The 26,065-nt window shown below is 47.4% G+C and overlaps 1 protein-coding gene across 3 annotated transcripts in view; it reads right to left on the bottom strand.

Moving 5' to 3' along the window:
- The window catches only part of LOC135375311 (uncharacterized), a 136,205-nt gene that overhangs the window by 104,168 nt on the left and 5,972 nt on the right, over window positions 1-26,065 (bottom strand). For all 3 annotated transcript variants that reach the window (XM_064608052.1, XM_064608053.1, XM_064608051.1), the window contains exons 2-4: window positions 22,729-22,895; window positions 469-537; window positions 259-404 (exon numbers count right to left, since the gene is read on the bottom strand). In XM_064608052.1, the coding sequence (XP_064464122.1) occupies window positions 259-404; window positions 469-537; window positions 22,729-22,895 (382 nt within the window). The remainder of the gene's footprint in view (window positions 1-258; window positions 405-468; window positions 538-22,728; window positions 22,896-26,065) is intronic.

Here is a 26,065-nt window from a genome sequence, read left to right as displayed (position 1 = left end):
TTTTTAGAAGGAACTCACTCTTTAACGGCGCCTGGAGCGACAACGGCTACCACTAGAACATAAATATTTTGTCACGTGATATTATAGATACGCAGGATGTGCCACAATTTGTTTCGGCTCGAATGGTGGTAGGTTGAGCGCACTCATTGGATCCTTTCGCGTGGAATGACCGAGGTGCTATGGGCACTTTTTGATTTCGTAGGTCCGAAACACTCTTGAAACGGGCGATGAGGTTGAAATATTCTATGGCAAGCTTACCCCGTGAGAAAAACCACGATATCCGCCGCGTCCACTTCGGGATTCAGGGCAAAAAATTCCTCGAATGTTACATTTTCCAAATGAACACTTATCTGCCCGTCTTTCACAACTTTGGGCAGGTATAATTCTTCTTCCTGAGCGGTAAACTGAAATGAGAGATTATCATTAGTGCCTGGTATTAGAACGTTGGCCTGATACAACAACACTTACGATACGTGTTCCTATGACCTTGAGTTTGACTTCACAGCCATGGAACCTTTCTCTGAAGTGATACACAACCTGTAACGATGAGACGCATTACAAGATCACAAAAGGACAGTAGTCATAACAACCCTGACCACATTTCCTGCAAGGGTAGATGAGCATGCAGGATTAGTCAAGCAATCATTATTACACGTTTGGATGGCACATTAAAAATAGAAGACTGGCTTCTCCGACCCTAGTCATTGCACATGGATAGCCATTTGTCTAAAGATTCATGACAATTTTTTGTCTGCGTTATTGCACGGTAGAAGATAACTAAAAGTAAAACAATATTTAACCTAATGTAATCTTTATGGAACGTCACGCTCGAACATTTCCGTTGTTGTTTTGAAGAATCAGGAAGGGGTCCTTTGTCCGTCCGTGTTTCTTCGCGTTTGCAACCATGTTTCTTACAAACACGATCTACACCTTCTCGCCATTTTTTGTTGTATATGTGCCTATGTGCTTCGTGAACGAAACCCACTACAAAAACTACAAAAACGTGGAACGCCGTAATCCTGTTCTTTTCGATGCTGTGCCACCTGTGTGCAGCTTTACAAACACACTACGCAGTGAGAGATCGGGAAGACAGACGCCGTCAGGGTGTCTTCACTGTTTCTTTTTTCTTATTTTTTTTTTCTACAGGACCGTAACATAACGGAATATTGCAGTAAAACTGCTGACCAATTGCTATGAGTCTTGGAAGAAGGCAAAATTGAGTACATCTCCCGACAAGTTCTGCTGCATTGAGACTGAACTCTCGTCTCAGCTTCTCAAAAAAGAAAAAAGAGGAAGTTGCAAAGTTCTGCAGCCATAGTACCTCCCAAAACTGTTTCATGTGCAATACACTTTGATGGCGAGAGAACATAGGGACGAAAAGTGACATGGGAGCAAGGCAAGTATTTGGACAATGAAAAAGTGGCTAGGAAGCAAGCGAGCTGGTGAAGATGATGCATAATGTAAAACCCCGGGACTACGGAACACGAAAGGACAGACACAACTCGAAGACTTCGTGTTGTGTCTGTCCTTTCGTGTTCCCTAGTCTCGGGGTTTTACATTATGCAAATATTTGGATTCCAGCTTGACACATAAATATATTATACAGGAGCCTAAATACATGTTCTCTATAGCACAAGGCATCATAAAGTCACACTAGAGCCGAACACGCTTCATATTGCCTCTGTACCACATGCAAATCGTGGCGTTCACGAACTTGTGGATAGGCCTTTATTCGTGAATGATAGTAGCAAGCAAATAATATGACTTAACGAGTAATGTGATATTCCCTTCTGTCTTAACCCCTCTCCCACCACCAATTTTTCAACCCCCACCCCACCTTTTTTTTTATTTTTCCTTTAACTCACACATGAATAACAACGCGCGTAGAATAGAATTTTCAATAGACAAATTCAATTACCATTCATTCCCATGAGAGAAGAGAGGACTAATTCAGGAGGAGTCAAATTATCGTAAAAGTTCGTCATTTTCTATAATGAGAGACATGAAAAGAAGCGCACATTCGCAGAACTCCACTTTCTCAACTTATTTAATAATATAAGTCGCTACAATTTATTAATGAGGCAGTCCATGTTCTGTAACTGCATCAGGCCATGAGCGCGACCGCCATCACGGGTTGCAAAGCATCACATCAGGTGGCAGCACCGTCGTCATCACGGCGACTTCCGTGGAAAAAACAGGGGGTCGGACTCGCTCAAAAAAGCGTGACCTTACGGGAGCTGCCATCCTTGGTCATGGAAGGTGTTGCCTTCCGTTGGCCGTGGTTTCGTTTTTGCCATTTCCGGTTCCCGTTGGTTCGCAGAGCAGCATGAAAATGGCGATTTACTGTGCGTACTCATCTTTGGAATTCTGTTGCCTTCGGAAATACAGGCCTACATTCGTTACGATGTGCAACGGTGTATTGATTTCACTCGCAAAGCATACAAACGCCACTTCAACACGTCATAGGCGGTAAATGTCTTCATCCGAAAAACAAAGGGTTGCCGGTGTCGCAGGTAATCTCATAGATAAGGTATGATTCATGTTTGATATAACAGCATTTACCTTGTGATTCCGATAGCACTACTCAATTCTGCGCATTCCCCGAAGATTCGCGCGTTCCTGGTGCGTACTCAACTCAATTACACGACTGACCTCGCTTCCTACGGTGGACGTCATGCCTTCGCCGGCTCCTTCCACTCTTTGTCATCCCACGTGACTGCACAGGGTTGGCAACAAATGGAGCAGCTCTGCTGTAGTTAGGGGGCTGAAATTCGTCCACTAACACTGTCCATGACGAACGGATGGCTGCGCCCGGACGATCACGCTCGCGAATAGGAGAATCCCATTGACGGCGCGCCAAGTACGTTCCCTAGAGTCTTCTTATATTAACTCTATGGGGGAAAATGTGCTATGGAGGGGAAAACACGCGCGAAAACAGGCGCACACGGGATATTCACCGTCACGAACACTTGCGGGCATGCGCTGATGAGAACAGCAACAAGGGAATAACTAACATGTTTGGGCATGCACGGACAAGAATAATAACAACAACAAGGGAAGACTTTCTGCTAATCGCAACAAGTTAATCACAAAAGATACACTTTCAATACACGCTCTTAAGTATGATGCAATAAGACGCAACAAGACAAGATGCATTAAACCGACAACTCACCGCCATCGAAGCATATCTATACGCACACACCGTTCACTATTTTGTTCACATGGCTAATGAGTTCACCAACGTAAATCTAAAAACGTAGCGAAGGCGGGAAAAAAATACGAAATCTGACCCGGCAACCCTGGCATTTTGATGCGCAAGTGAACCTGGCTCTTAAGAGGACAAATACGAACGTAAGCAACTTTTCTTTTTTACATCGATGAAATAAGTTAGGTGTGAACTAAATACTTGCTCGGTTATTCAATATAGTAAAAAGTACCTCCTTGCCTGCTCGATGCGTACGTCAAAGTCATGCAGCGTAAGCGAGTTTCCGCATCCCGCTGCTCACCGGGAGCTGGGCGTGTGCCGTTCAAGTTTCTCCATTTGTTGTGCCGCACGGACTGCTTCGCATTTTTGGCGTGTATTTATTGCTATATCATACAATAACACCCGGGGATTTGAAGGTAAGCTGAACGTGTAGTAGAGAAGCTGAACATAGAATATTCCCTATTGCGAGCCCCGGTAAATGCGTGAGCGATGTCCAGGTACACGCTTTTTACCCTTTTCTTAAGGATCCTACCAGGTGAGCACCTGAAGAAGCATTGTTGTTTCGAGAAGCGCAGAGAAGAAGTGCACATACATGCGTCTGCGGTTATGCCCATTTCGAAGTGTCTAGCGTTCCGTCTAGACGGAAGCCGAATCACTGCAGTTAGTGTTCCGTTCAAAGTACGTCGCCTCTCAGTGGAGCGGTTATGGAGTAATGGGTTGAGCTCCTGGCTGTAAAAGTGGGGTTCCGCAGTTCGAATCCGATCGTATGGAATTTTTCCCCCTCTCCCTCTCTCTGCGTTTGACTGAGCATCCGTCGTGACTGAGGTTAGGTCATATAGGTCTGGCGAATACATATTCCATGTGTTGAGAGAGTCCACGTAGACTGCATCTGTCGTGACTGAGGCTAGGTTAGCACGGAACGCTAGCAACAGACTTCTCATCTACGCACACTTCAACTGATTAGCATTGGATATGACGCGATGCCTATAGACCGAAAAAAAAAAAAAAAAAAACTGTCCAACAACCACATGAGATAGTTTGCTGGTGCGTAAATGATATTGTGTCATTTTCTGCGCTGTTGATGAGTGAACATCTGTCCGCATTGGTAAACGTCAACTGAGGTGGTAAACACTCAAAATATTAAGCACGTGCCTCGCTGTTTCTGATATTGGGCGCGCGAATTTGAACGGTGTGCACCACACCACCTCACGCAGAGGCACGAGCTTGTCGCATAATTTCTGCTTCTTCTCATATTTGGATGGATACTGGAGTTATGTGGTTTGTCAGGTGGGCACTTGGGGCATGAGTATGGGCTGGCTTTCTTGCTTGCTTCTGATTGCATTTGAACACGGTGTTGCAGTGAACTGTGGGGCTTCGTGTTTCACAGTCTGATGCATGCCTGGGATACCCGCCAGTTCTTGTATATTATCTTGCATACATTTTTGTGTAACAGCTACTTGCTATGGGAACTATTTAACAGGTGGTGGCATGGCTGGAATTTTGTGACGTGAAGCTCCGGAGCTGTTCTGTTTCTTTGGCACCCCGCATTGCTCTGTGCACAACACTTTGCACAGACTGCACTTTTACGCACAGGAAGGCTCAGGTGGGATGCAGTCCCGACATATAGATGCTCTTCATATAGTGCTGGTAAGTATGGTGTAAACAAAAACAGAACTGAGCAATGTTTTCTGTGTCTCTGTCCTTATATCAGCATGACCACGAAAGGAGTAAAGCAGATGCATGTATTGTTGTACAGATGTAGGTTGACACCATATAGCGTAAAGCAGAAGCATTGGGGAGGACAGCAGAAAACATGCCATCATCTTGGCGCCCAGCAGGCTCGTCTGTGATGAAACTGCGGGGACAGAAGGTTATACAGGGAGCACAGGGTCACCAACCTTACCCCTCCGGGATCATCACCATCGCATAATAGTAGAGGTACATCGACGTGAGAAAATGGCATAACCTGAAGCTGGTTTAACCTTTTTCATAATTTGACTCGGTGCACATGAAGACCACGTAAATGCTCCTGGGGAGCTCAGAAAACCTGTCTGTGTGCGGACTGCTTTACGCCTTACATTATGCCTTTTCTGCTTTGCATTGTGTTATTTTGAATGTCTCAGGTTGACTGTCATATGCATGCACCATGTACATGCACACTTGCTACTTTTTGCCCTCCCTCAGTGTCTGAGAATTGCTACCTTGATCTACTCAACACTTTTTAAAAAGGTGGAGCAATCCATGCAGCATTATGACAGATGTACCAGATGAAGTAACCCTCCATGCCCTTTCACGTGCCGCCTTGTTGTGTCCCTATTTTCACTTGTGATCAGCATGTGAAAGTTACAGGTGATATACAGGTTGTATATTGAGAGTTATTGCCTGTGGTACCATCTCATACCAGTGGCATATATTTCATAGTGCACTCCCACAGATTGTAGACTTGTGTTGCAGTGACGTGTGATGGTGGAATGGACTAGCTTCTTTGAAAGGTTTCCTGTAACCCAAACTTGGGCAGGACCCTTATGAGGTCATAAGTGCACCACACCATGTCTTGTACTGTGCATAGCGTTGTACATGCTGATTGCGGATCCTGTAAACGTCAGGCTACCACACACAAACATCTCAATGTTCGCACGAGTTGTCATATGTTACTATGGGTGATTTGTCATTAAACGGTTGGCAGTGCACTGTTACATGAAGTTTTCTTTGTCTTGTATTGCATTGCTCTCTTCAGAGGGATACTTCCATGGTCAAACAGGCGACCCATCCATCTTCGAACAACTGTTCGACGTCGCGATGGAACCCGTAAAACGATGCGCGTGAGGGGTGACGGCGGAAAGGGAAGCAAACGGAAGCACTTGAACCGACGTCACAGCTGACGGTCGTTGTGACGTCACCGGATGTCATGAGTGACGTCGCAATTGTAGTTGTCCGCACAACGGATGGATGGCCCTGACCGTCAAAAGACTGCGTAGATTTGAAGACGCAGGGCCTTATGGGAGTGTCTCTACCTTTTTACATATACCTTGATGCATTCCTTCAGGCTCTCTCGCCCGTTGTCTGCGCTGCAACCTCGCCGTTGACAAGGATGACAAACGTGCGTTTCATTACACGTTTAATGTTTGCTTAAGTACAAGAAAGGTAAGTCAACTTACCCAAGCAGCATGCCAATATTGGTCCAATATTGGACCAATATGGGCTGCCAAGATTGCCAATATTAGTCCAATATGGGCTGCCCATATTGAAAAGCCCATTTTACGCCAATATTGCCAATATTTCTGCGATAATGCCAACCAACGGGGAGTCCGTGTAATTATAAAGTATTATCCGGTTTAATATCCACCACTCATATTACTTCTCTCTTCTTTTTGCGTTTTCATTTTGACTGGTCTCATAGATCCACGCTGCATAAAATTACAAAAGCAACATTGCATCACACCAAAAACGAAGAACAGGTGCGACCTCCGCCTTGCTGAAGGACACAGGCAGTCCCACGGAACTGCCAATGCCAAACGTCCCTCAAATGCCTTCATTGGGGTCGCAAAATTCTATACACCAAAAATTTCCAACCCGCTCCGAGAGTACAAAGGAACGAAACGCTTTCGTGACGGTGGCGGACATATACAGTAAATCATTTTACACATTTATTTGCTCAAATAAGGTGTATTCTTATAAAAACACCATCTTCTATTCCGCAAAGGTTGCAAGAAGAGCATTACTAAGGGTGTAATATCGACATACACCACGTTTTATCTAATGTCGATCATTACGGGTGTAAAGTGGGGTGTTGAAACAGGTGTTTACCGTCTAATACACCTTTTTACACCCCATTTGGATTGGGAATATGGTATTAAAATTTTCGTGAGAGAAAAAATATGCTGGTTTCACAGCTCCGCTCACCAAGTAATCACATTATAGACGATAACCTGAGTTAAAAACACAGTATTGACAGGGAGGGATGCTAGAAATTTACCTTATATCTTTGACTCGTTACAAACGTGGGTGTTAGTTGCAAAAACGCATTCCCGTCACCGTTACGAACGTTTCGCGCCCCACCGCATGTAACGAACGTGCTCCAACAAATTGTATTTCAGTATATGATCCATCCGACACGCCAATATAGGCTACTGAGTCTACAGTGTAAACTGAGAGGTTGTATCCTCCCAAATCAGTTTCAAATAAACGAGTTGTTATGTGTGTTGCCAGATTATGTGTAACAACAACAACAACAACAACACAGCACACAGCGAGCACAGTTCTCAGAATTGTGAACTTGTACGCTCCGGTCCGCCGGGGTGACCGTACGGAATTTTTTAGGGGACTCGATTATATTCATGGTGGGTAACCCAAACCTTGTGATTGCGGGGGACTTTAATTGCACTATTGACGGTCATGGGAGTGGAAGCAGGCCTGTAAACCAGGGCCTGTTGCAATTAGTTGGCGGCCTAGGACTCATAGATGCATTTTCGCACATAAATCCTGGAGTTTACCAGTACACGTGGTGCAATGCTCAGGGTGCACATAGCCGACTTGACCGTTTGTACGTTTCTCCTTGTTTGGGTAGCCATGTTTTGAAATGTGATGTGCTTCCCTCTGGAGATCTTTCTGATCATGAGGGTGTGCGTCTCTGGCTCACTGGGTTGCGAGGTTCTCGCTCCGGATCCGGCTGTTGGAGGCTTTGTGCCGAGCTACTGCGAGACACAGAAATTCGTAACGACGTCAAAGCGTTCCTTGTTGATCGCTGCGCTGACACTTTAGTCTCACCGGAATGGTGGGAAGAGACCAAATTAGGAGCCGCGAGACTTTTTCGTCAATGGAGAGCTAGGCGTGCAAGGGAGAGCCGGGAGGAATTTGTGCACCTCCGGCAAGTGCTGTCTATTTTGCGCCATCCGGCAATGTTCAAGCCATGCAGGACGTGCTAGGGAGGCTAGCCTCTCTGAGGTTACGTTTCTGGGACCAGTTTGCGGCAGCACAGACTGTCGAGCGCTGGTCGCGAGAAGCATATTGCTCTCGCCTTTTGCTTGGCCGCTACCTCCAACCCAGTGTCATCGAGCAACTTGTTGCAACCGACGGTTCGGTTCAGGAGCACCCTGATGGAGTTCGATCACTGCTGCGTGATCATTTTATGGCGCTTTTTGACTCCGTGCAGCCTGCCGACGTCGAGGGTCGAGCGTTTTTGCCGGACGCACGACGTATTAAGCTCAGTGCAGCTCCGTTCTCTGTGGACGAATATACTGCTGCCGTCAAAGCTCTTCACACAGGAAAGTCTCCCGGTTCCGATGGCCTCCCAGCTGAATTTTATAAGTGCTTCTGGTCTACTCTTCGGAGGCCTTTGACAGTTCTGTTGAATCAGGGCTTGGCACGACATCTCCTCTGTCCGTCCATGCGTGAGAGCATTGTCACCTTGTTGTGCAAGGATGCTTCCAAAAAAACAAGACCCAAATGCCTATCGTCCTGTTTCACTGCTTAATACTGACTACAAAATTTTATCAAAAGCGATTTTGCAACGCATCTCTCCAGTTCTTGGTACAGTCATTCCGCCTTTCCAGGCCTGTGCTGTCCCTGAGCGGTCCATCACGCTTCATACGCAGGGTTTAAGAGACGCCTTGTCCTGGGCACATAGTCGGCGGCGACCTTGTGTTTTAGTGTCGTTTGACCAAAGGAAGGCCTTTGATCGTGTGCTTCATGAATACATGTACCGTGTGTTGGAGGCGAGTGGGTTTGATCGCGAGATCATATCGTGGTTCCGAGCACTGTATGCTGGTGCGTCAGCTTCCATTGGTGTCAATGGGGGTGCCTCTGCTAACTTCCCCATAAAGGTTGGTGTCCGCCAGGGCTGCCCCCTGTCACCGGCACTGTATGCCCTAGTGTTTGGCACGCTTTTAGAGTCCCTCGCATCCACGGTTGCATCCCGGATGCTCGCCCTCCCGGGCACATCTGCGTTACCGCTTTTTGCGTATGCAGACGACCTATCTCTCATCCTGACCGACGAGGAAGCTATCGGGAATGTTCTCCAGGTAATTGACAGCTACGGTAGCGTTTCTAATGCACAGATCAATAGAGATAAAAGCGCACTACGTTTCGTTAACCTCATCCCGTCGTGCTCCGCACCCTTTGGTATTCCTGTGAAGAATGCCGTGCGCGTTCTTGGGTATGATTTCCTGCCTTCAGGAATATCTCCCAGTACCTGGGCACGTGTCCATATGCGTAGTATTCCTGTGCTCCGGGACTTGAAAGAGGTCGTACTCCCCATTACCTGCAGAGCGCGCCTTGCTGCGTCTTGGTTTCTGAGTAAATATTGGTATTTAGCCAATATCTCCATCCCTCCGCGGACCACTCTTCGGACCGCTACACGTGCGGCGTTTCAGTTTATCTGGGGCGGTTCTGTAGAATGGGTATCGAGAGGTCGTATGTATCGGCCTCGCGTAGATGGCGGCCTTTTGGTGCCCGATTTCAAAGTGAAGTGCCTTGCCTTAGGTCTGCGCGCGATCTTTCAGGGTCTCCTAGAGCAGCGGCATCCTGCTCAGGGTCTACTAACTTTTCTGTTAGGACCCGACATTCGTTTTCCTTTTTTCTTTTTTTTCTGAGCTGACACACACTCCCGCGCTCAGAGTGCGTGGCTCCCCACCTGAAGGCATACGTTGTGGCAATGCGCAGCCTGCGAGCTTCTTTCCCTGATGATGATATAACATCATGGCCTGTGCGGCGCCTTTACATGGCACTTGTTGCGCTTAATCGGCCACCCCCGAACTCGACGCGTATTCAGCGCCACATAGCGGGGCGTACGACCACTGCTGGCTGGCTGGACGCCCGTCTAGCCAGTCTTCAGTGGCGCTTAGCGCATGACGTCTTGCCGCTGCGTGAGCGTTTTTCCCGTTTCGGTATAACGTCACCCGGCTGTCCCTTCTGCGAGTACAGGGAGTCAGCAGAGCATGCTTTCAGTCTATGTTTGTTGCCGGGTGCCCTGTGGCATCGTGTATATAGCAGGCCTCTATAGCCTGACGGATGTTGAGTGGAGCACAGTTCGTGGTCTGTATCCCATCCCTGTCTCGCGGCGGGATAGGCGGCATTTTGTGCTCTTGGTGGTCGAAATCAACTACCAAGTGTGGGTTTCACGCTGTCGACGAGTGCACGAGCAGCAGAGCCGCAGTGTGCAGGAGATGATTCGGCTAGTTAACGCGGAGATTCGCAAAGTTCTTTGCAGGTAGCGTGCGGTGCTTGAATCACTTGAGTTTCACCGTCGCTGGATGACCTCTGACATCCTCTTCAGGGTGGACAATGACACGTTTCATATTAACCTAAGAGGTGTCCACATCCTCGTGTTGTTCTCCCACTTGCAGCTTTCCAGTGTCATGGACTGTAGCATGGCGAAACGGACACGTATAGCAATCTCTGAACAGCCTTAGTCGCTGGGCGAGAGTTGGTATTCAGAATGTTGTTCGAGTCTGTTTGAGATGCTACACTCTAAATCGTTTCACACCTTCAAGGTGTAAAATAGGTGTATTAACAAAGATCGCACCCCTTTCACACCCTACAACTTTGTTTTGGAAGTTCCTGAGGGTGTAACGTTGGTGTACTCCACCCTCAGGTGAAATATGATGATAGTGTGTCGCATGGGTGTAGAAAGGGAGTATGTTTGTTTTCGTTCACATGAGCAAAAGTAAATATAGACAACAACAGGGAACAGGAAGTTACATTACAACAGTGCATGGCCTGGATTTACAACAGGTCTACCATCTGGTAATGCATGCATATTTAGAGGATCTGTTGAGATAGTGCTTAAATTTCTTAAAACATGTTGCTCCTCATTGCAAGACAGAACAAATACATGATAGTGCTCATCATACTCAACTGTAGTTAATGTTTGTATGAGAAAAATGGTATCAGAGTTAATAACATGTATGCCTGCAATCTCAATAAACGCGGGTAAGTCCTCCTCTGAAGATTCTTTGGCAACAACAGCCAACAGCAAATGTGTTATCATTATCAACTGCACTTTTCACATAGACTATAGATTCTGCATGAATCTCCTTGGAGCCATCAGTAGATGTGGCATTTCTGATGAAGGGCTGCGACCACACATACATTTGATAAAATTGATGTCTTCTTGCTAATGAAAGGGTTATCTTCTTAAAATGTCGAGTTTTTCTAGCAACATCTTTAAAATGCTCGTGTTTCCCTTCGAAACGCGTACAATCATACAGATAGGAAATGACCAAACATCATGATGAGTCGCGGATAATGAACAACGTAATGCATTTTACAGGGGTTAGGTATTTGTGGCTACAACACTGCAAAGCCTTGAAGAAACGAATAAATGCAGCGTTCTAAGTAATGAACATGCATATGGGGGAGGTGCCTGCTCATGAGAAGGTCTACAGTTTCACGAAAAGCTATATACAGCTGCCACGCTTCATTGCAATCGTTTTACACCTTAAAGGGTGTAAATCAAAATGTTCATGGCGCACACCTTTTAAGGTGTATTTTAACACCCTCATGGCACTTGGGGTGTTAAGGGTGTAACGCCCAATAAAACTGCTGGGTTTGTGGCAATAAGCTGGTAACTGTGTATTCACAATTACCAGCATATTGCGTATAATCAATGTCATTATGCGTATAATCACATTGAGGGCCATATATGTATGCACATCAAGGTGACTAAATATGTGTACTAAACATGCACAGCCGACATACAGACAATCACGTATGGCGTGGCAGCTGTGCATGGCAATGAAGCGTGGCAGCTGTATATAGCTTTTCGTGAAACTGTAGACCTTCTCATGAGCAGGCACCTCCCCCATATGCATGTTCATTACGTAGAACGCTGCATTTATTCGTTTCTTCAAGGCTTTGCAGTGTTGTAGCCACAAATATGTAACCCATGTAAAATGCATTACGTTGTTCATTATCCGCGACTCATCATGATGTTTGGTCCTTTCGTATCTGTATGATTGTACGCGTTTCGAAGGGAAACACCCGCATTTTAAAGATGTTGCTAGAAAAACTCGACATTTTAAGAAGATAACCCTTTCATTAGCAAGAAGACATCAATGGTCGCAGCCCTTCATCAGAAATGCCACATCTACTGATGGCTCCAAGGAGATTCATGCAGAATCTATAGTCTATGTGAAAAGTGCAGTTGATAATGATAACACATTTGCTGTTGGCTGTTGTTGCCAAAGAATCTTCAGAGGAGGACCTACCCGCGTTTATTGAGATTGCAGGCATACATGTTATTAACCCTGATACATACCATTTTTCTCATACAAACATTAACTACAGTTGAGTATGATGAGCACTATCATGTATTTGTTCTGTCTTGCAATGAGGAGCAACGTGTTTTAAGAAATTTAAGCACTATCTCAACAGATCTTCTAAATATGCATGCATTACCAGATGGTAGACCTGTTGTAAATCCAGGCCATGCACTGTTGTAATGTAACTTCCCGTTCCCTGTTGTTGTATATATTTACTTTTGCTCATGTGAACGAAAACAAACATACTCCCTTTCTACACCCATGCGACACACTATCATCATATTTCACCTGAGGGTGGAGTACACCAACGTTACACCCTCAGGAACTTCCAAAACAAAGTTGTAGGGTGTGAAAGGGGTGTGATCTTTGGTAATACACCTATTTTACACCTTTAAAGGTGTGAAACGAGTTACAGTGCACGGCTGGAAGTCTGCCGTGTTCACGGTCCTGCTTCCCGCAGAAGCAAGAACGTCGAATTGTATGTCTCGGCCACTGGTCTCGGCATGCTGCCGCGGAAGCTTATATTACACTATTTGGGAGGGAATATTTGACAGCAAATAATTCCATCATAAAAGGTGTTTTCAATAGAATACTCTCTTTTTAAGGGTGTTTTTAAACGCCCATTATAACAGTGTTTTATTAGGAATACACTTAACTAAATGGTGTATTAGACCCATCATTTGAGTGGAGAGGCAACACCAAAAAGGTGTGCGCCATGGGACAAGCCATTTACACCAAAAAGAGTAAAAATGTTTACTGTGTACGCCTCAGCAACTCACACTGCTTGCAGTAACTTGAAAGCACGTAACTTGAGATGAGAGCCATCCCCTTCTATCAAACATTGTTTTTTACTTGACCTGCCGCAATTCCGTTGTCATTACAGGAACTAGCGACATTTTATCCCGTATGAAACGTCCGATCCGACTGTCGCGCATGCGCATTAGTTGTAGAACGCGTGACTTTCGCTCAAACGACCACGCTCGCTTTCAGTCGGTTCGGCCGATTGGCATTGGCATCGCTAAGCAAGATGGCGACTGCTTTCAGAAAGTGGAAAGTTGAGTTGTCGAGTTCTAGTGATGGTTGCAATGGGATTGCCACGTATGTAGACTGTTTCCAACAATGTGTATCATCTGCGGGAAGTTGTCGGATTGAAGTGGCCATTTCACACCCTTCAACGTCCAATCTTGCCGTGCTGCTTGTGCATTTGTACAACACGGGCGCGTACCATTTTCTGCATTTTCAGTCAGTATAGGGTGTAGACGGGCAATATGGGCCCCATATTGCCCAGTTTCAGCTAATATGGGGGAAATCTTGGCGTAACGGGTCCCATATTGGACCCGTATCGCCACTGACCAGCCAATATGGGCCCAATATTGTGTGCTGCTTGGGTAGCTGTGATGCATTGTTCGACGCGTGTGTTTCACTTGTGTTTAACCATCGGAGTAGGTTCTGTTGCAAACGGTGGACGCATTGCAAATGGCGACAGGAGGGGATCGGCCACATGCGTGAAGCGACGGTGTACATTATAAGTGAGGCTAATTGTATGTTGGACTGTATCGATTGCAAGGACGTGGGTCACAAAATGGTGTACTGCTCCAGCATTGACGTTGGAACAATGCCAGCCTGATATTTACTTCGGTATCTTCACAGGTTGTTTCCTGACTCAACTGTCACACACACGTGGCAAAATTGCAACTGTTTCGCACATCGAAGCGTGTCTGGTGCCCCTTGCTTGGACAATTGTTCGTCGGTCACTTCGTTTGAGGAACTGTCGTGTTCGTCATTAAGGATGGTCTTGATTGAGCTTTGTAGTGCTAGCTTGTTCGGAGTTTCTACAATTGTGTGTTCGATGTCTAAAGGACTGCCTGGTGCATCGGATGGATTGTGTGCCCGTGCAACATCGGCTTCATATGTGTGTGTGTGGGGGGGGGGGATTAGTGAACCGTGTATGCATTCCATTCGGCAAACGATGATGTACTGGATGCAATTTAAAGGTATATCCACGCCAATTAAATATAGTGTTTCAAGTTCGATGTCCTTGGTACGTTTTATTGGCTCGTGTATTACGGAGTATGAGTAACCCTTCAATACGTCCGGTACACTGTGACTCCTGGCGGCAGCAGATATGTCGTACCAGTTGCTTCAGGAGGCACAGAGCACCCGCAGCTTTCGCAGGCGTGGCAGGCCCCTTGAAGTCATCTGGCACATTTTTTTAAAAGATGTGCCAGTTGATCAGACGGCACCTATGTGTCACTGGATTTAGAGTGTACGGACGTTATCTGTAATTCAGCATCGCACACCAGGTGTCCACTGAACATTTCACACCGTGCTCGTGTGTTAGGCCAGTGGTCAGCCTGTGTCGGATCCTGACACAACTATAGTTGAATGCGGCCTGATCGTGGCAGAGAGAGAATATTGGCAGCAGACCCCTGATGGGTATAACTCAGCTCCAATGTTTGTATATAAACAGGTATTCTCTCTCTCTCTCTCTCACTCTCGCCAGGAGTTGCTATTACTTGTCATATGGAAACACCGTTACTGCCAAGAACAGGACGTCGACGCGAGAATAAACAGGAAATTTCACTGTTTTAGTCCATACAGTGCACGGATGAAGACCAAATTATCTTGGCTATGGGCCTTCCAGCACGTTTTGGTATACAGGGGAAAGCTGTGAAGAGAATGTTCGGCAGGTGACCACCCATCCAGCTCATACCACACTCAGCTCATACTGGGACAACTTACAGCAAGGCAACTCATACCAATATACTCTACATCTCTATACTAATCTCATACAGGGGCAACTTATACCAAGCGAACTCATAGCATCCCATACTAATTGAAGTTGCGGCGGGGAAGACCGTACGAGGAAAAAAAATATCAGAGAATGTGACTTGCAGTGAAGGAGATGTACGAATCCCCAGAAGAACAATTATACTGAAGCACAGTGAAGGGTCGTGAGGTGGTTTGAGTAGGTGTACGGCACCAACCCGTATTCCGGCTCGTCACAATGTTATCTGCAAGGGGTCCGCAAGCGGATGCCCTTTTTTTTGTTGTTGTTGTTTTGTTGTTTTGTTTGTTTTTTAGGTTGTTTTAGCTGCTGTATTTCAGGCAAAGCTGATGCCGCCCTCACCTCATACTAGTCTGGACTCGTCCCATTTGAAGTGTCATGGAGAAATGCTGAGAAGAAAATACAGAAAGTTCACGATACCCAGTTTATGGAAGCACATTAAAGAAACATTGAAAAGTAATAGAAAAACTATTGGAACTGCACCATGAGATCTCTGATTATTGGTCCCCCCTTTCTCCATTTAGTTCCTTTTCCAAATTCCTCATTTAAAATGTGGTGCTCTGCAACGACCCTTCAATGCGCTTCAGTAAATGTTATTTCTCCTTATATGGTCATTTCCGGCGCGACTTGAATTGGAATGAGACGTGTGTAGTACGCAAGGTGTGCGGTACAAGTTCACTTGGTATGATTTGTCCTGGTGTCGGCTCTCCTGGTATAATTCGTCTCGTCATGAGCTGTCTTGCTATGAATTGTCCTGGGGCCCGATCTTCAACTTGTGGTTATCCCATAACGCGCATTAAATGCACCACTTCAACCTGTCATTCCACACGAGATCTTGCGCGAGCCTATCAAATATAACTATAACGATCGCTATATTAAAGTTGAGTGTAATGAGTTGCCGAGGTATGAGTTGAGCGTGGTATGAGCTGTCCCAGCATGAACTGTCTGTGCAGGTAGGGTTCCGCTTTTTCGGTGTTTATGTTGGGCATTTTCGGCATTTATACGTTTTACCAAATTCGAAAGTTTTCGGCATTTTAAAACATTTGTGCAAAGATAGATTTCGAAATATCCGCAGCTATTATCACCGGGCAGGGCTGCACAGGGAGAAACTACTGGAGAAGTGTGTGTGTGTGTGTGTGTGTGTGTGTGTTTTTTTCACGCGTTCCTCTAAAATCGGGAATAAGTTCCCGCGAATAACCCTGGTCACATGAGGACGAAAATCGTGTGGCGTTCGACGCTATACCGTGACTACCTTGACCCTTTCTACTCCAATGCAGCGTAGGCAGTTTAAGCAAGCCGCAGAAGGTCGTTTTATCCCATCAGGCAAGATGTAAAGAAATGAAAATTGATTATGCATTTCTTACTCCTACAAACGCATTACTCTGTACAGATATATCACTATACCACGAATCCGCAACATGCCTTTCCCGGCATTCTCAAAACCAGCTTGTATGGTAGTACGACATCTCAACCGAACTGTTCCGTGCCCTCAGTGATAATGAATGAGAACTGTTAAAATGAACTCGCTGACCTCCACACGGCCAGTACTATGGCCTCCTGCATAGGGTTGCCACCAGGCCGGTATTATACCGGCACGGCCGGTTATTTGCACGCTCTGCCGGTTGCCGGTAGGAAGGTGATACCGGCAGCCTTTTGCCGGTATTTGCGGCTCAAGACCTTTCATAAGGGCTTTTACGGGGTTTTCCCTTCAACATTTCACTACAGCTTGAATAATCTGGAGCACAGACCCAACTCCGCAGTCACCAGTCGTTTTCTTAGTTATTCATTATTATTATTATTCATTGTTATTATTATCATTGTTATTCATTAAGTCTTGTGTTCGGTGGAGACAAGAGCAGTGGTTGTGGAAGGCTGTTGGTGGTTGTGTCGTTGTGTCGAGCTGGTCGAGCCATCTCGAACGTTCCTCACCCACTTTCTCTTTCCCACGAGCCTTTCCTCCTTCCCCTCTATTCCACCTCCTCTCCCTCAGCCGGTATTTTTCACTGCGAAAGGTGGCAACCCTACTCCTGCAGGGTCCCTAAAGGCCATTGTACAGGGCCTTTCCTCCCAAGTCTGTGAGGAGAATAAAGGGATTGACCTAGAACGCCGCCATCCCCGTGAACAACGGTGTCTTAGTGCGTGCCGAAGTATGCCCGAGTATTGACGGCGGCACCATATGTAAGAGCAAAGCACTCCCGTAAACCTGTGTCGCGAATTTCAGTTCTCGCGAATCACTCCTCAAACCAGCTTTATTCGAAAACGCGCAAAATTTCCACGCGGAAAAAAAAATGACTTCGACTGTAGCCCCTTGAAAACTGCGTGCTACATGGTGAGATTATTAAATCAAAATTGGCATTTGGGGTCGTTTCCATATTAGAAAACAAAGATGGGAACGACCTCACGGTGAGTTCATACTCAAATGAGTAAAGTCTCGGACCTCAGGAGACCGTTATCGTCTCATATTCAAGTGGAGACCGAAATTGAGATCGGCAGCACGGCAACTAGCGAGCGGAAACTACGTCATGCGCTCAACCGTCCAATGTCGTGAAGGATAGTGGTGCTCCCTAAAAATCGGATGTCAGAGCAGGCTGCTGTGTCGACCAGCTCCGGTGGCGTGGTGCTCCGTAAAGCTCGGATGTCAGAGCAGGCTCCTGTGTCGACCAGCTCCGGTGGCGCAGCGGTAACGCGTGCGCTTGGAGACTGGGAGGTCCGTGGTTCGAATCCGCGGGCCGGCTGTGCCGTCTGGGGTTTTTCCTGGGTTTCCCTCAGATGTGCAATAGGCGTATGCCGGCACAGTTCCCCTGAAGTCGGCCCATGGACGCAGCTATCCTCCCCCCGAGCGGATTCCGCTCGGTCTTCCACTTCACCCTTTCCTCTCCACGACCTTTCCCTTCCCGAGAAACATGCCGCCTAATCAGGCAGGCAGACCTCTCGGGTTCCTCCCAACGACACTCCTCCTCCTCCTCCCTCGCTGCTGTGTCGTCGTCTTCTACCTCTTTCCAGTCGCGTCAAAGTGTAGGAAGGCCAAATATCAGGCCACCATTTCCGTTTTCTTTTTTTTTCTCACTCTATTAAACATATCCCCCCCCCCCCCAAATATCATTGTACCGCAAATCTGTGCAGTTCCGGTATGCTCACGTAGCATTATTTGATCTGCGGAAGGCATATATACGAGGGGTGTTCAAGTCAAAGAGGGACTTCCTGTCTTCTGAGTGTACAAATGGCTCGCGCTACTTCTTTTTCGTCATTTTCACACGCGACAGGCCTATAACAGGCCTCCGCGTGCATCACGTTGTGGTCCAAAGTTTGTGCTAAACAGAAGACACGTGCTGGACAAGATGGTCGACAACGAGGTGAGCGCGCACATCGAACAGCGAATTGTCGTGAAGTTTCTCATGAATGAAAGCGTAAAGTCGCCTGAAATTCACGGAAGACTTCAGGCTCAGTATGGCCACGATAAACTTAGCCGCAGCAAAGCGTTTGAGTGGTGCAGACGGTTCCGTAGATCAGTGCAGGACGATTCCGGCCGGGCCCGGCTCAGAGCCCATGCAGTGTCAGATTTCCTGAGATCATCCAACTTGTGGAGTGCCTGATCCTCAAAGACCGACGGATAACATGTCTCGAACTGGCTTGAAAGCGGACCTTTCCGTGGGAACGTTGAACACTATCATTCATGAACACCTCCAGTTTCGGAAAGTTAGGGCCCCTTGGGTCTCGAGGCAGCTCTCCGTGTTTGACTGGCAGAGAAGATTGGACATCTCCCAAGACCAAAGGTGCCGTTTCGACACTGAAGGACAACTGTTCCTTGATGGGATCGTCACGTGCGATGAAACGTGGGTGCACCATTTCATTTCTGAGTCTAAACGCGCATTCAAACAGTGGAAGCATCCGGGCTCGCCACCCAAGAAGTTCCGAAGCACCCCATCTGTGGGTAAGATCATGACCACGGTTTTCTGGGGCAAGGCTGGCGTTGTTCATATTGATTTTCTGCCACCATCAATACTGCATATTTCTGCCAGGTTCTCCGGGATGTGCATAAGGCGCTGAAGCAACAGCGGCCTGCCTCATCACTAAAGGAGTCCTCCTCCTACAGGACAATGCACGCCCGCATACCGCGCATCTCACGACACGCACCTTACAGGAACTTGGCTGGGAGTAGCTGCCACATCCCCCTAACAGTATAGACCAGCGATTTCCATCTCTTCGGGCAACTAAAGGCGTTTCTTGGGGGCCGCCACTTCAGCTGCGACGACGAGGTCAAGAATGCGGTCCGATCATGGCTGCTACGCGCCGGTAAGAATTTCTACGCTGCTGGCATCCAAGCCCTCGAGAAACGCTGGGACAAGTGCATTAGTGCAGCTGGAGATTACGTCGAAAAATAAAACTAGCTTATCGCCTGTAAGCTCATTTTACTTTTGCGAAAAATGAAAAGTCCTGGGGGCTTAATCGCTTCATCGTCGTTACGGTCGTTACAAGTTAACGAGTGGCGGAAGATTCAAAAAGGTGGGCACGTGACACATTGTGCGTGACTTGTACCATGGCCTTCACGTATCACGCGAAGAGCGCCGTGCACGTGCTTTATCACGTGCCCACCTTTTTAAATTTCCCGCCCACCTTTTTGAATTTCCCGCCACGCGTTAGCTTGTAACGGCCGTAACAACGATGAAGCGATTAAGCCCCCTGGTTTGACTTGAACACCCCTCGTATACAGCTGCGCTTTTCAAAATGGTGACAAATTCTGTCGCCTGCGTCTTATTCAGTGCGCAAGGTCATAGAACAGAGTGAAGGCTTGCACAAGTAACTTCACCAGATTGTAAAGTACCTCCGTTAAAAAAATGGACAGTAAGCTTCGTGTGTCTGTTGTTTTGCATGTTGGAGAGGATTACATATCGACTGACTGTATCTCATCGCTGCCTCTTATCGGTTGAACGGCGGTGAAACGGAACCCAAATTAGACAGAATAAAGGTTACAACTCCCAAGTGAAGACGGAAAGTGGAACAAACGAGAGGATGTCATTAGGTGAAATATTTCCAATTTGACAACAAGTTGCAACGAAATTCACAATATATCAGTCCATTTCATGTGCGAGTGATAGAACTGACGGTTCGCGAAACGAACCAATTTGAAAAAAAAAAAAGAAGAAAAAACGGTTCGAACCATTATAGATGCCTTCCGGAGCTGAACCGGAAGTGAACCCTTATCATCGAACCTAAACCCGAACCTAATCGATAAACGTTTCGGTTCGATTTAGTGGCTCAGACACTGTGCACGAGCTTGAGATCGAATTCAGGTGTGAGATGGATTTCAAACCGCTTTATGTAAACGGCCCCTGATCTAATCGTGCAGGGTTATCGCTACACATTTACCAATGACAGAGCTAGTAGGAAAATATTGGAGACGCAAAAAATAATAATAACAATAATTTCCTCGTTTCAGAGACGCCAGGCGTACTTGAACCCGGTTTATCAAGTAATAAGTGTTCGTCAAATCTCGAAAACGCTGTACCCTAGGTATGAGTTGCGGTAGAGTGGACCAGCAGTGTGTGTAGTAACTTACTATTTTTTTTTTGGGGGGGGGGGCAGCAAGCGTCTTGTACGGCTAACCTTTCCCTAGCCATTAAACATATGACTCTTCCCCTTTGTTGCGGTTTTTCTTTGATTTGTGGGCTAGTACCGCAAACGCACTGATGCCGGATCGACATCCCACGCAATCGTGATTAGACAGCGATTGTGATCGCCCTCAGGTACGGACAAAGCGAGTCTCAGCGACGGAGATCAACAACGCAGACACTTGTCCCCGTTCGTGAACATGATTACACACCTCAAGGAGGGTTGGCGCAGGCGCAGTGGCTTCGTTTCACCCTTACCTTCTCGCTACTCGCACTGCCGGTTCCGGGCTGGCAAGATGGCGGCGATGACAGCGGCCCGCACGAAGAAAGCAATATCGACAAACGCCGAAATAGATGAAATGCCGTTTGCATTAATGTGCATTTCTTTCAAGGAGACATCCTAGACCAATGTGTTATTTTAATGTGGAACATCAGTGGGTACAGGACACCGGTAATTTCGTGCGGAAATGACGTCAGTGTCCTGGCTTCCGTGTCAAGCACCTCACAGGTTCCGATAGGCGAGGTGCTTTGTGATCACTGCCTGTTTAAAATTGGATTCACAGACGCTTCAGAAGCAGTATGGGTGGCTGTTGCGCTTTTGTGAAGGGCTGACTGTTCCATTCAGGACTACAATGGCAGGTATTGCTTGTCGCAGTCGTTATACTCAAAGTCACATTTCGTGCGTGCTTACCGTCGCTAAATTAGTTGATGTACATACACAGAAAAACACGGTCTATTAGAGGCAGTTCTCACTTAGCGACGCCCGACACGACGTCGTGAACGGGCGGCGGAAGCAGATGTGCATTTCCGCCGCCCCGTCAGCGCGCACGATTTTCGTGTTCCCACCACAGTGGCGTTCCGTCGTCCAAAGCAGACGAAAACTCCGGAGGCGTGGCCGTTCTGTGTCACCTAATGGGTCGCGGTCGCCAGTATGTCGTTCTCGGCAGCTCTCGCCGGCTTGGTGAAAAAAATCAACATGCATTTTTTTTTTTTTTTGCACTACGTTTCTTTTCTCCCAACGCAGGAAATGCACGTCTATTTCCGCCGCCAGCACACGACGTCGCGTCGTGCGTCGCCAAGTGAGAACTGACCCTTAGTCAGGTTCTGATAGTCGCGCTTTACCGCTTTCTAAAGATGTTTCTAGAGCCAGGCACATCCACCTCCAGCACCCCCAAGCGTGCATCGTCGGCTAGTTTAGACACGGAAGTCGACACTTTTCCCATGATTCTTAGAAAGGTCGGGTCATCTATTGTGTGAAGCTTCCGCCAGAGGGCTGCAAATGAAAACGAACATGAAGCGCGGACGGGCGCAGCGTGCCCAGCGGGATTGCGCTAACCAGGATTGCGGAACCGATCCAGATTGTGTTCGACCTCAGTGGCGGATCCAAAGGGGGGGGGAGATACCCCCCCCAAAACGTCAGTTTATACATTGGATTTCCCTCTTCCCCTCCCCCACTAGGCGCTCCGACGAAGAAACCGCCCCCCACCCACCCACCCACCCCAAAACGAGTGTCTGGATCTGCCCCTGTCGACAGTGCGTTTGGGGTATAAGAGGGATTATATGGGGTTTGGGAGAGGAAGAGAAAGAAGCTTCGTCGTGTTCTGCGTGCGCTTCCCCACTTACTGCTCGAATTTCTCCTTTGTTTTTCTTTTTTTTTTTTGTTCGAGGTTTGACGGAGTTCATTAAAACGGGTCTACGGAGCAGCGCTGCTAATCATTCTTTTTCTGAGTGGAAGCTTAGGTTTTCAGAATACCATCAGTGTACCTGCCTTTCTACCGGCGAATTGAAAAACTGCTGCAGTACTCTCACATTTTGCTCACCATTACACTGAACTTCGACCCAGTATGAAATAAAAGATGAACGTACCATATTTAGATATGACTGTGCGTAGAGGTCAAACTGCGTAATATTTTCGGATCTGGGTACAACTCGTTGGAGGGGGTCAAAGTGCCTGTCGCCAACAAAGTACACTGTGTACGGGCGCCATAAATACATGGTGCTATCAGGATGGCTCTCCCGGACAGGTACCAATTCTGAAATGGTGAAGAAGAGAAGTAATCAGGTTTTCATCACCTACATGTCGTCATGATGCACACAGAATCCAAATTGCTGTAAAAAAGGCAGCGCACCATCCGTGGTACAGCATTGGTGGCCAACACAATGTACGTTGACACGTTGTTGGCTCTTGGTACTATTGACCCTATGAAATAGTCAATCTCGGTATAATAGGGAAGCGGTTGAAATGTAGGAATATCGTATCGGACTTGGACATTTCCAGGAATCCGACACGGCATGCTAGATACTCCTATACACTATTCTTTGAAACATTGTGTGACGGTAAAACCAGGGTGTTAGAACATCCTGACCCCCGATAATTGTTGGAAAGTCAGACTATATTTCTATCGTATTTGCAGGATTTCATTAGTACTTGTCGATTTATGTTTTTTCGGGGGTCTCACAAAGGTGCACAACACTCGCCGGGTCTTTCTACACGGTTGGTGTGACCAGCCCTGTAGCATGTCGCAGGACCCACCACAGTTGCTCATGCGAGCAACTATTAGTAGCCTCTACTTGCACGTTAACACCCGCAGTATGGGCTTTCTGGATAACATATTTGAACGAAAAACTGAACTTGTGCAAACATCCCACTATTCATCTTATAAATACTCTTATATCGCCCACAACGTGTGAGATAAGCGTTGCTAACGAGAAAATGCACTTGACGGCCCATAGCCCTTCCTGCGAATGACGTTCGGACCGGATAGTGTTGATACCTTCCATAGATACAGTGTTGATACATCCATCGTATGAATCTAACCTTAGGGTTATCGTCATCAAACATATCCTCTGCCCCCCGCTAGGAAACCCATTTAGACTTTGTGCTTTGTTCACGGCAGCCAGTCGCACCCAGCTGTTTCTTGGTATAACGAAATTTCCTTTCGCTAACATAAACGTCAACGGATGAAAATACAGTACAAGTAACCTAATGTGAGCGGAAGTTGTAGCCCACCAGATAGAGGCTAATGCACTGAAGAAAGACGCACCAACATTTCTCTCTTCAAACGCTGCAACACACGGGTTCGTTTATAAATAACTTTATTGAGCTGCATTGACCCGGCATGTTCTTCTTAAAGCATAACTTTAAAGTAACTAGGTTACTTTGACGTGGTGACTGTAGCTGTAACTCAGTTACTGTTTCTACACGTTACCTTTTTGCGAAATAAAAGCGTCTTGTACTCCAGGGCGAGAGGATGAGATCGGGTGCCTCGATGACAGGCGTCGCCCGCAGGGTGGAGACCCTGCTCCAGCAGACGCCATATAGGGCGAGGCTATAATTCCGAGAAGAAGACCGCGGTGTAGCCGCGGACCGTTGTAGAAAACGAACGTATACCTATTGCCAACATGCTTGAATTTTACTGCACAACAAACAGCGAGCACATCCAAATGTTCGACCCAACTTTCGCACCCGAGGGTACGTCTACGCTGCGAGCGGCGCTGTCCATCGAGCACCCTAGGGTGACAGTACCGTCAGCGCCGGAATGCATGTGAGGAGGAGAGTGGCGTGGCGGCCTGCAAAAGGCAACCCCACGCGCCACTCTTACGGCGGGCCATAGCACCAGTCAGTTGTATCGGCAGAGTCCCGCAGTGATGTCACCCGTTGAGAAGTTCCGTATCACATCAGGAAACTCAATGCACAGCAAGAGATTCCATCACCGTCAGTACCATGTGGGCGAATGCCACGCCTCAGCAAACCCAACAAGAGGCGAAGAGAACGGTCCCCATCCCCATCTTCCGGTTTCCTTCTCACTCGATGTGGCTTTTACAGCTCAGCTGCGTTACCGCTCGAGACAAGTTAACCCTCCCAGATGCTGTCACAGCGGCCTTCTAGAGCACATTCTTCTTCATTGCCCACATTATAACAACCTTCCCAAACCGCACTGTCCGGGTCTCCGCCTCGCCTTTTTCCCTATCAAATTTGCATGGTCCCTAGCCGAGTGCAGCCCACCAACGCTGTGCGCACCCTTTGACACTTCTGGACACAATCGGACTTCGATCCTTATTGTGAAGGGGTTCATTATTTCATTCCTCACATCACTACCAGGAACAGGGTAGAGTATCGCCCTCGTTGTTGTTGTTGTTGTTCACTGTTGCTTGAGAGCCTGTTTGCTTCAGCAGAATCAGGTACAGGAAAACTGAGGAGGCAGGTTCATGAAAGCCACGTGCTTTGTAGGGAAGGACATGATTTGCGTAGGCGATGATCTTCTGGCCAGATCAACCGCGTTGTGGTCAAGATAAGCCACAGAAGAGTACGTGCTGACCTGGTTCAGTGGTTAACCTGCTCGCATTGTCACGACTGGGAGATACCCGGGTTCGAACCTCGGTGCCGGCAGTGCTTCTTAACTGCGAGCGCATAACGCTTATGGAGACACTCAAGCCTTCAAGCCAACGCTGAGCCCCTTCCATGGCTGCTTCACCACATTGTAAAATAAGAGCTTCTCGCTTTGCACCAACAAAAGCTGTAAGCGAAAACTACAGAGAGAGGTCGTTCCTTGATACACGACAATCGCGTTTAATTATCAAAATATTCTTTTCCTTCTCGCACTAGACACACTAGCACACCTCAAACAGCCCATTACGTGGACCTCATTTCAAAGGAGCAAGAACCTGACGGAGCGCGAGCGCCACGCCGCGGCCCCAGGCTCGAAGAATCGGAACGATGCTTTCTCAACGGTGGCGCGGCAGTGTTCGGTCTCCTTAGGGCCAGTTCTCACTTTGCGACGCCCCACGCGACGTCGTGAACGGGCGGCGGAAGTAGTGGTGCATTTCCGCCGCCCCGTCAGCGTGCACGATTTTCATGTTCCCACCACAGTGGCATTCCGTCGTCCAAAGCAGACGAAAACTCAGGAGGCGTGGCCGTTCTGTGTCACCTTATTGGTCGCCAGCATATCGTTCTCGGCAGCTCTCGCGTGCGTTGTGAAAGAAATCGGCATTGCAATTTTTTTGCCTCGACGTCTCGCCTCTCCCAACGCCGGAAATGTGCGTCTATTTCCGCCTCCAGCTCACGACGTTGCCTGGGGCGTCCCCAAAGCGAGAACTGACTCTTAGTTCCCTTCCGTGGTCACGTTGAGAACGGTGAGTCCTTTGACTGGCACCGCCACGGATGGAAGCATCATCTGGTTACGTCCTCGGAGCCTTTCCATAC

This window comes from Ornithodoros turicata, unplaced genomic scaffold (assembly GCF_037126465.1).
Source record: "Ornithodoros turicata isolate Travis unplaced genomic scaffold, ASM3712646v1 ctg00000850.1, whole genome shotgun sequence".
NCBI lineage: Eukaryota > Metazoa > Arthropoda > Arachnida > Ixodida > Argasidae > Ornithodoros > Ornithodoros turicata.
The sequence above is the reverse complement of the archived record's forward strand: the minus strand, read 5'-3'. Positions and strand labels throughout refer to the sequence as shown.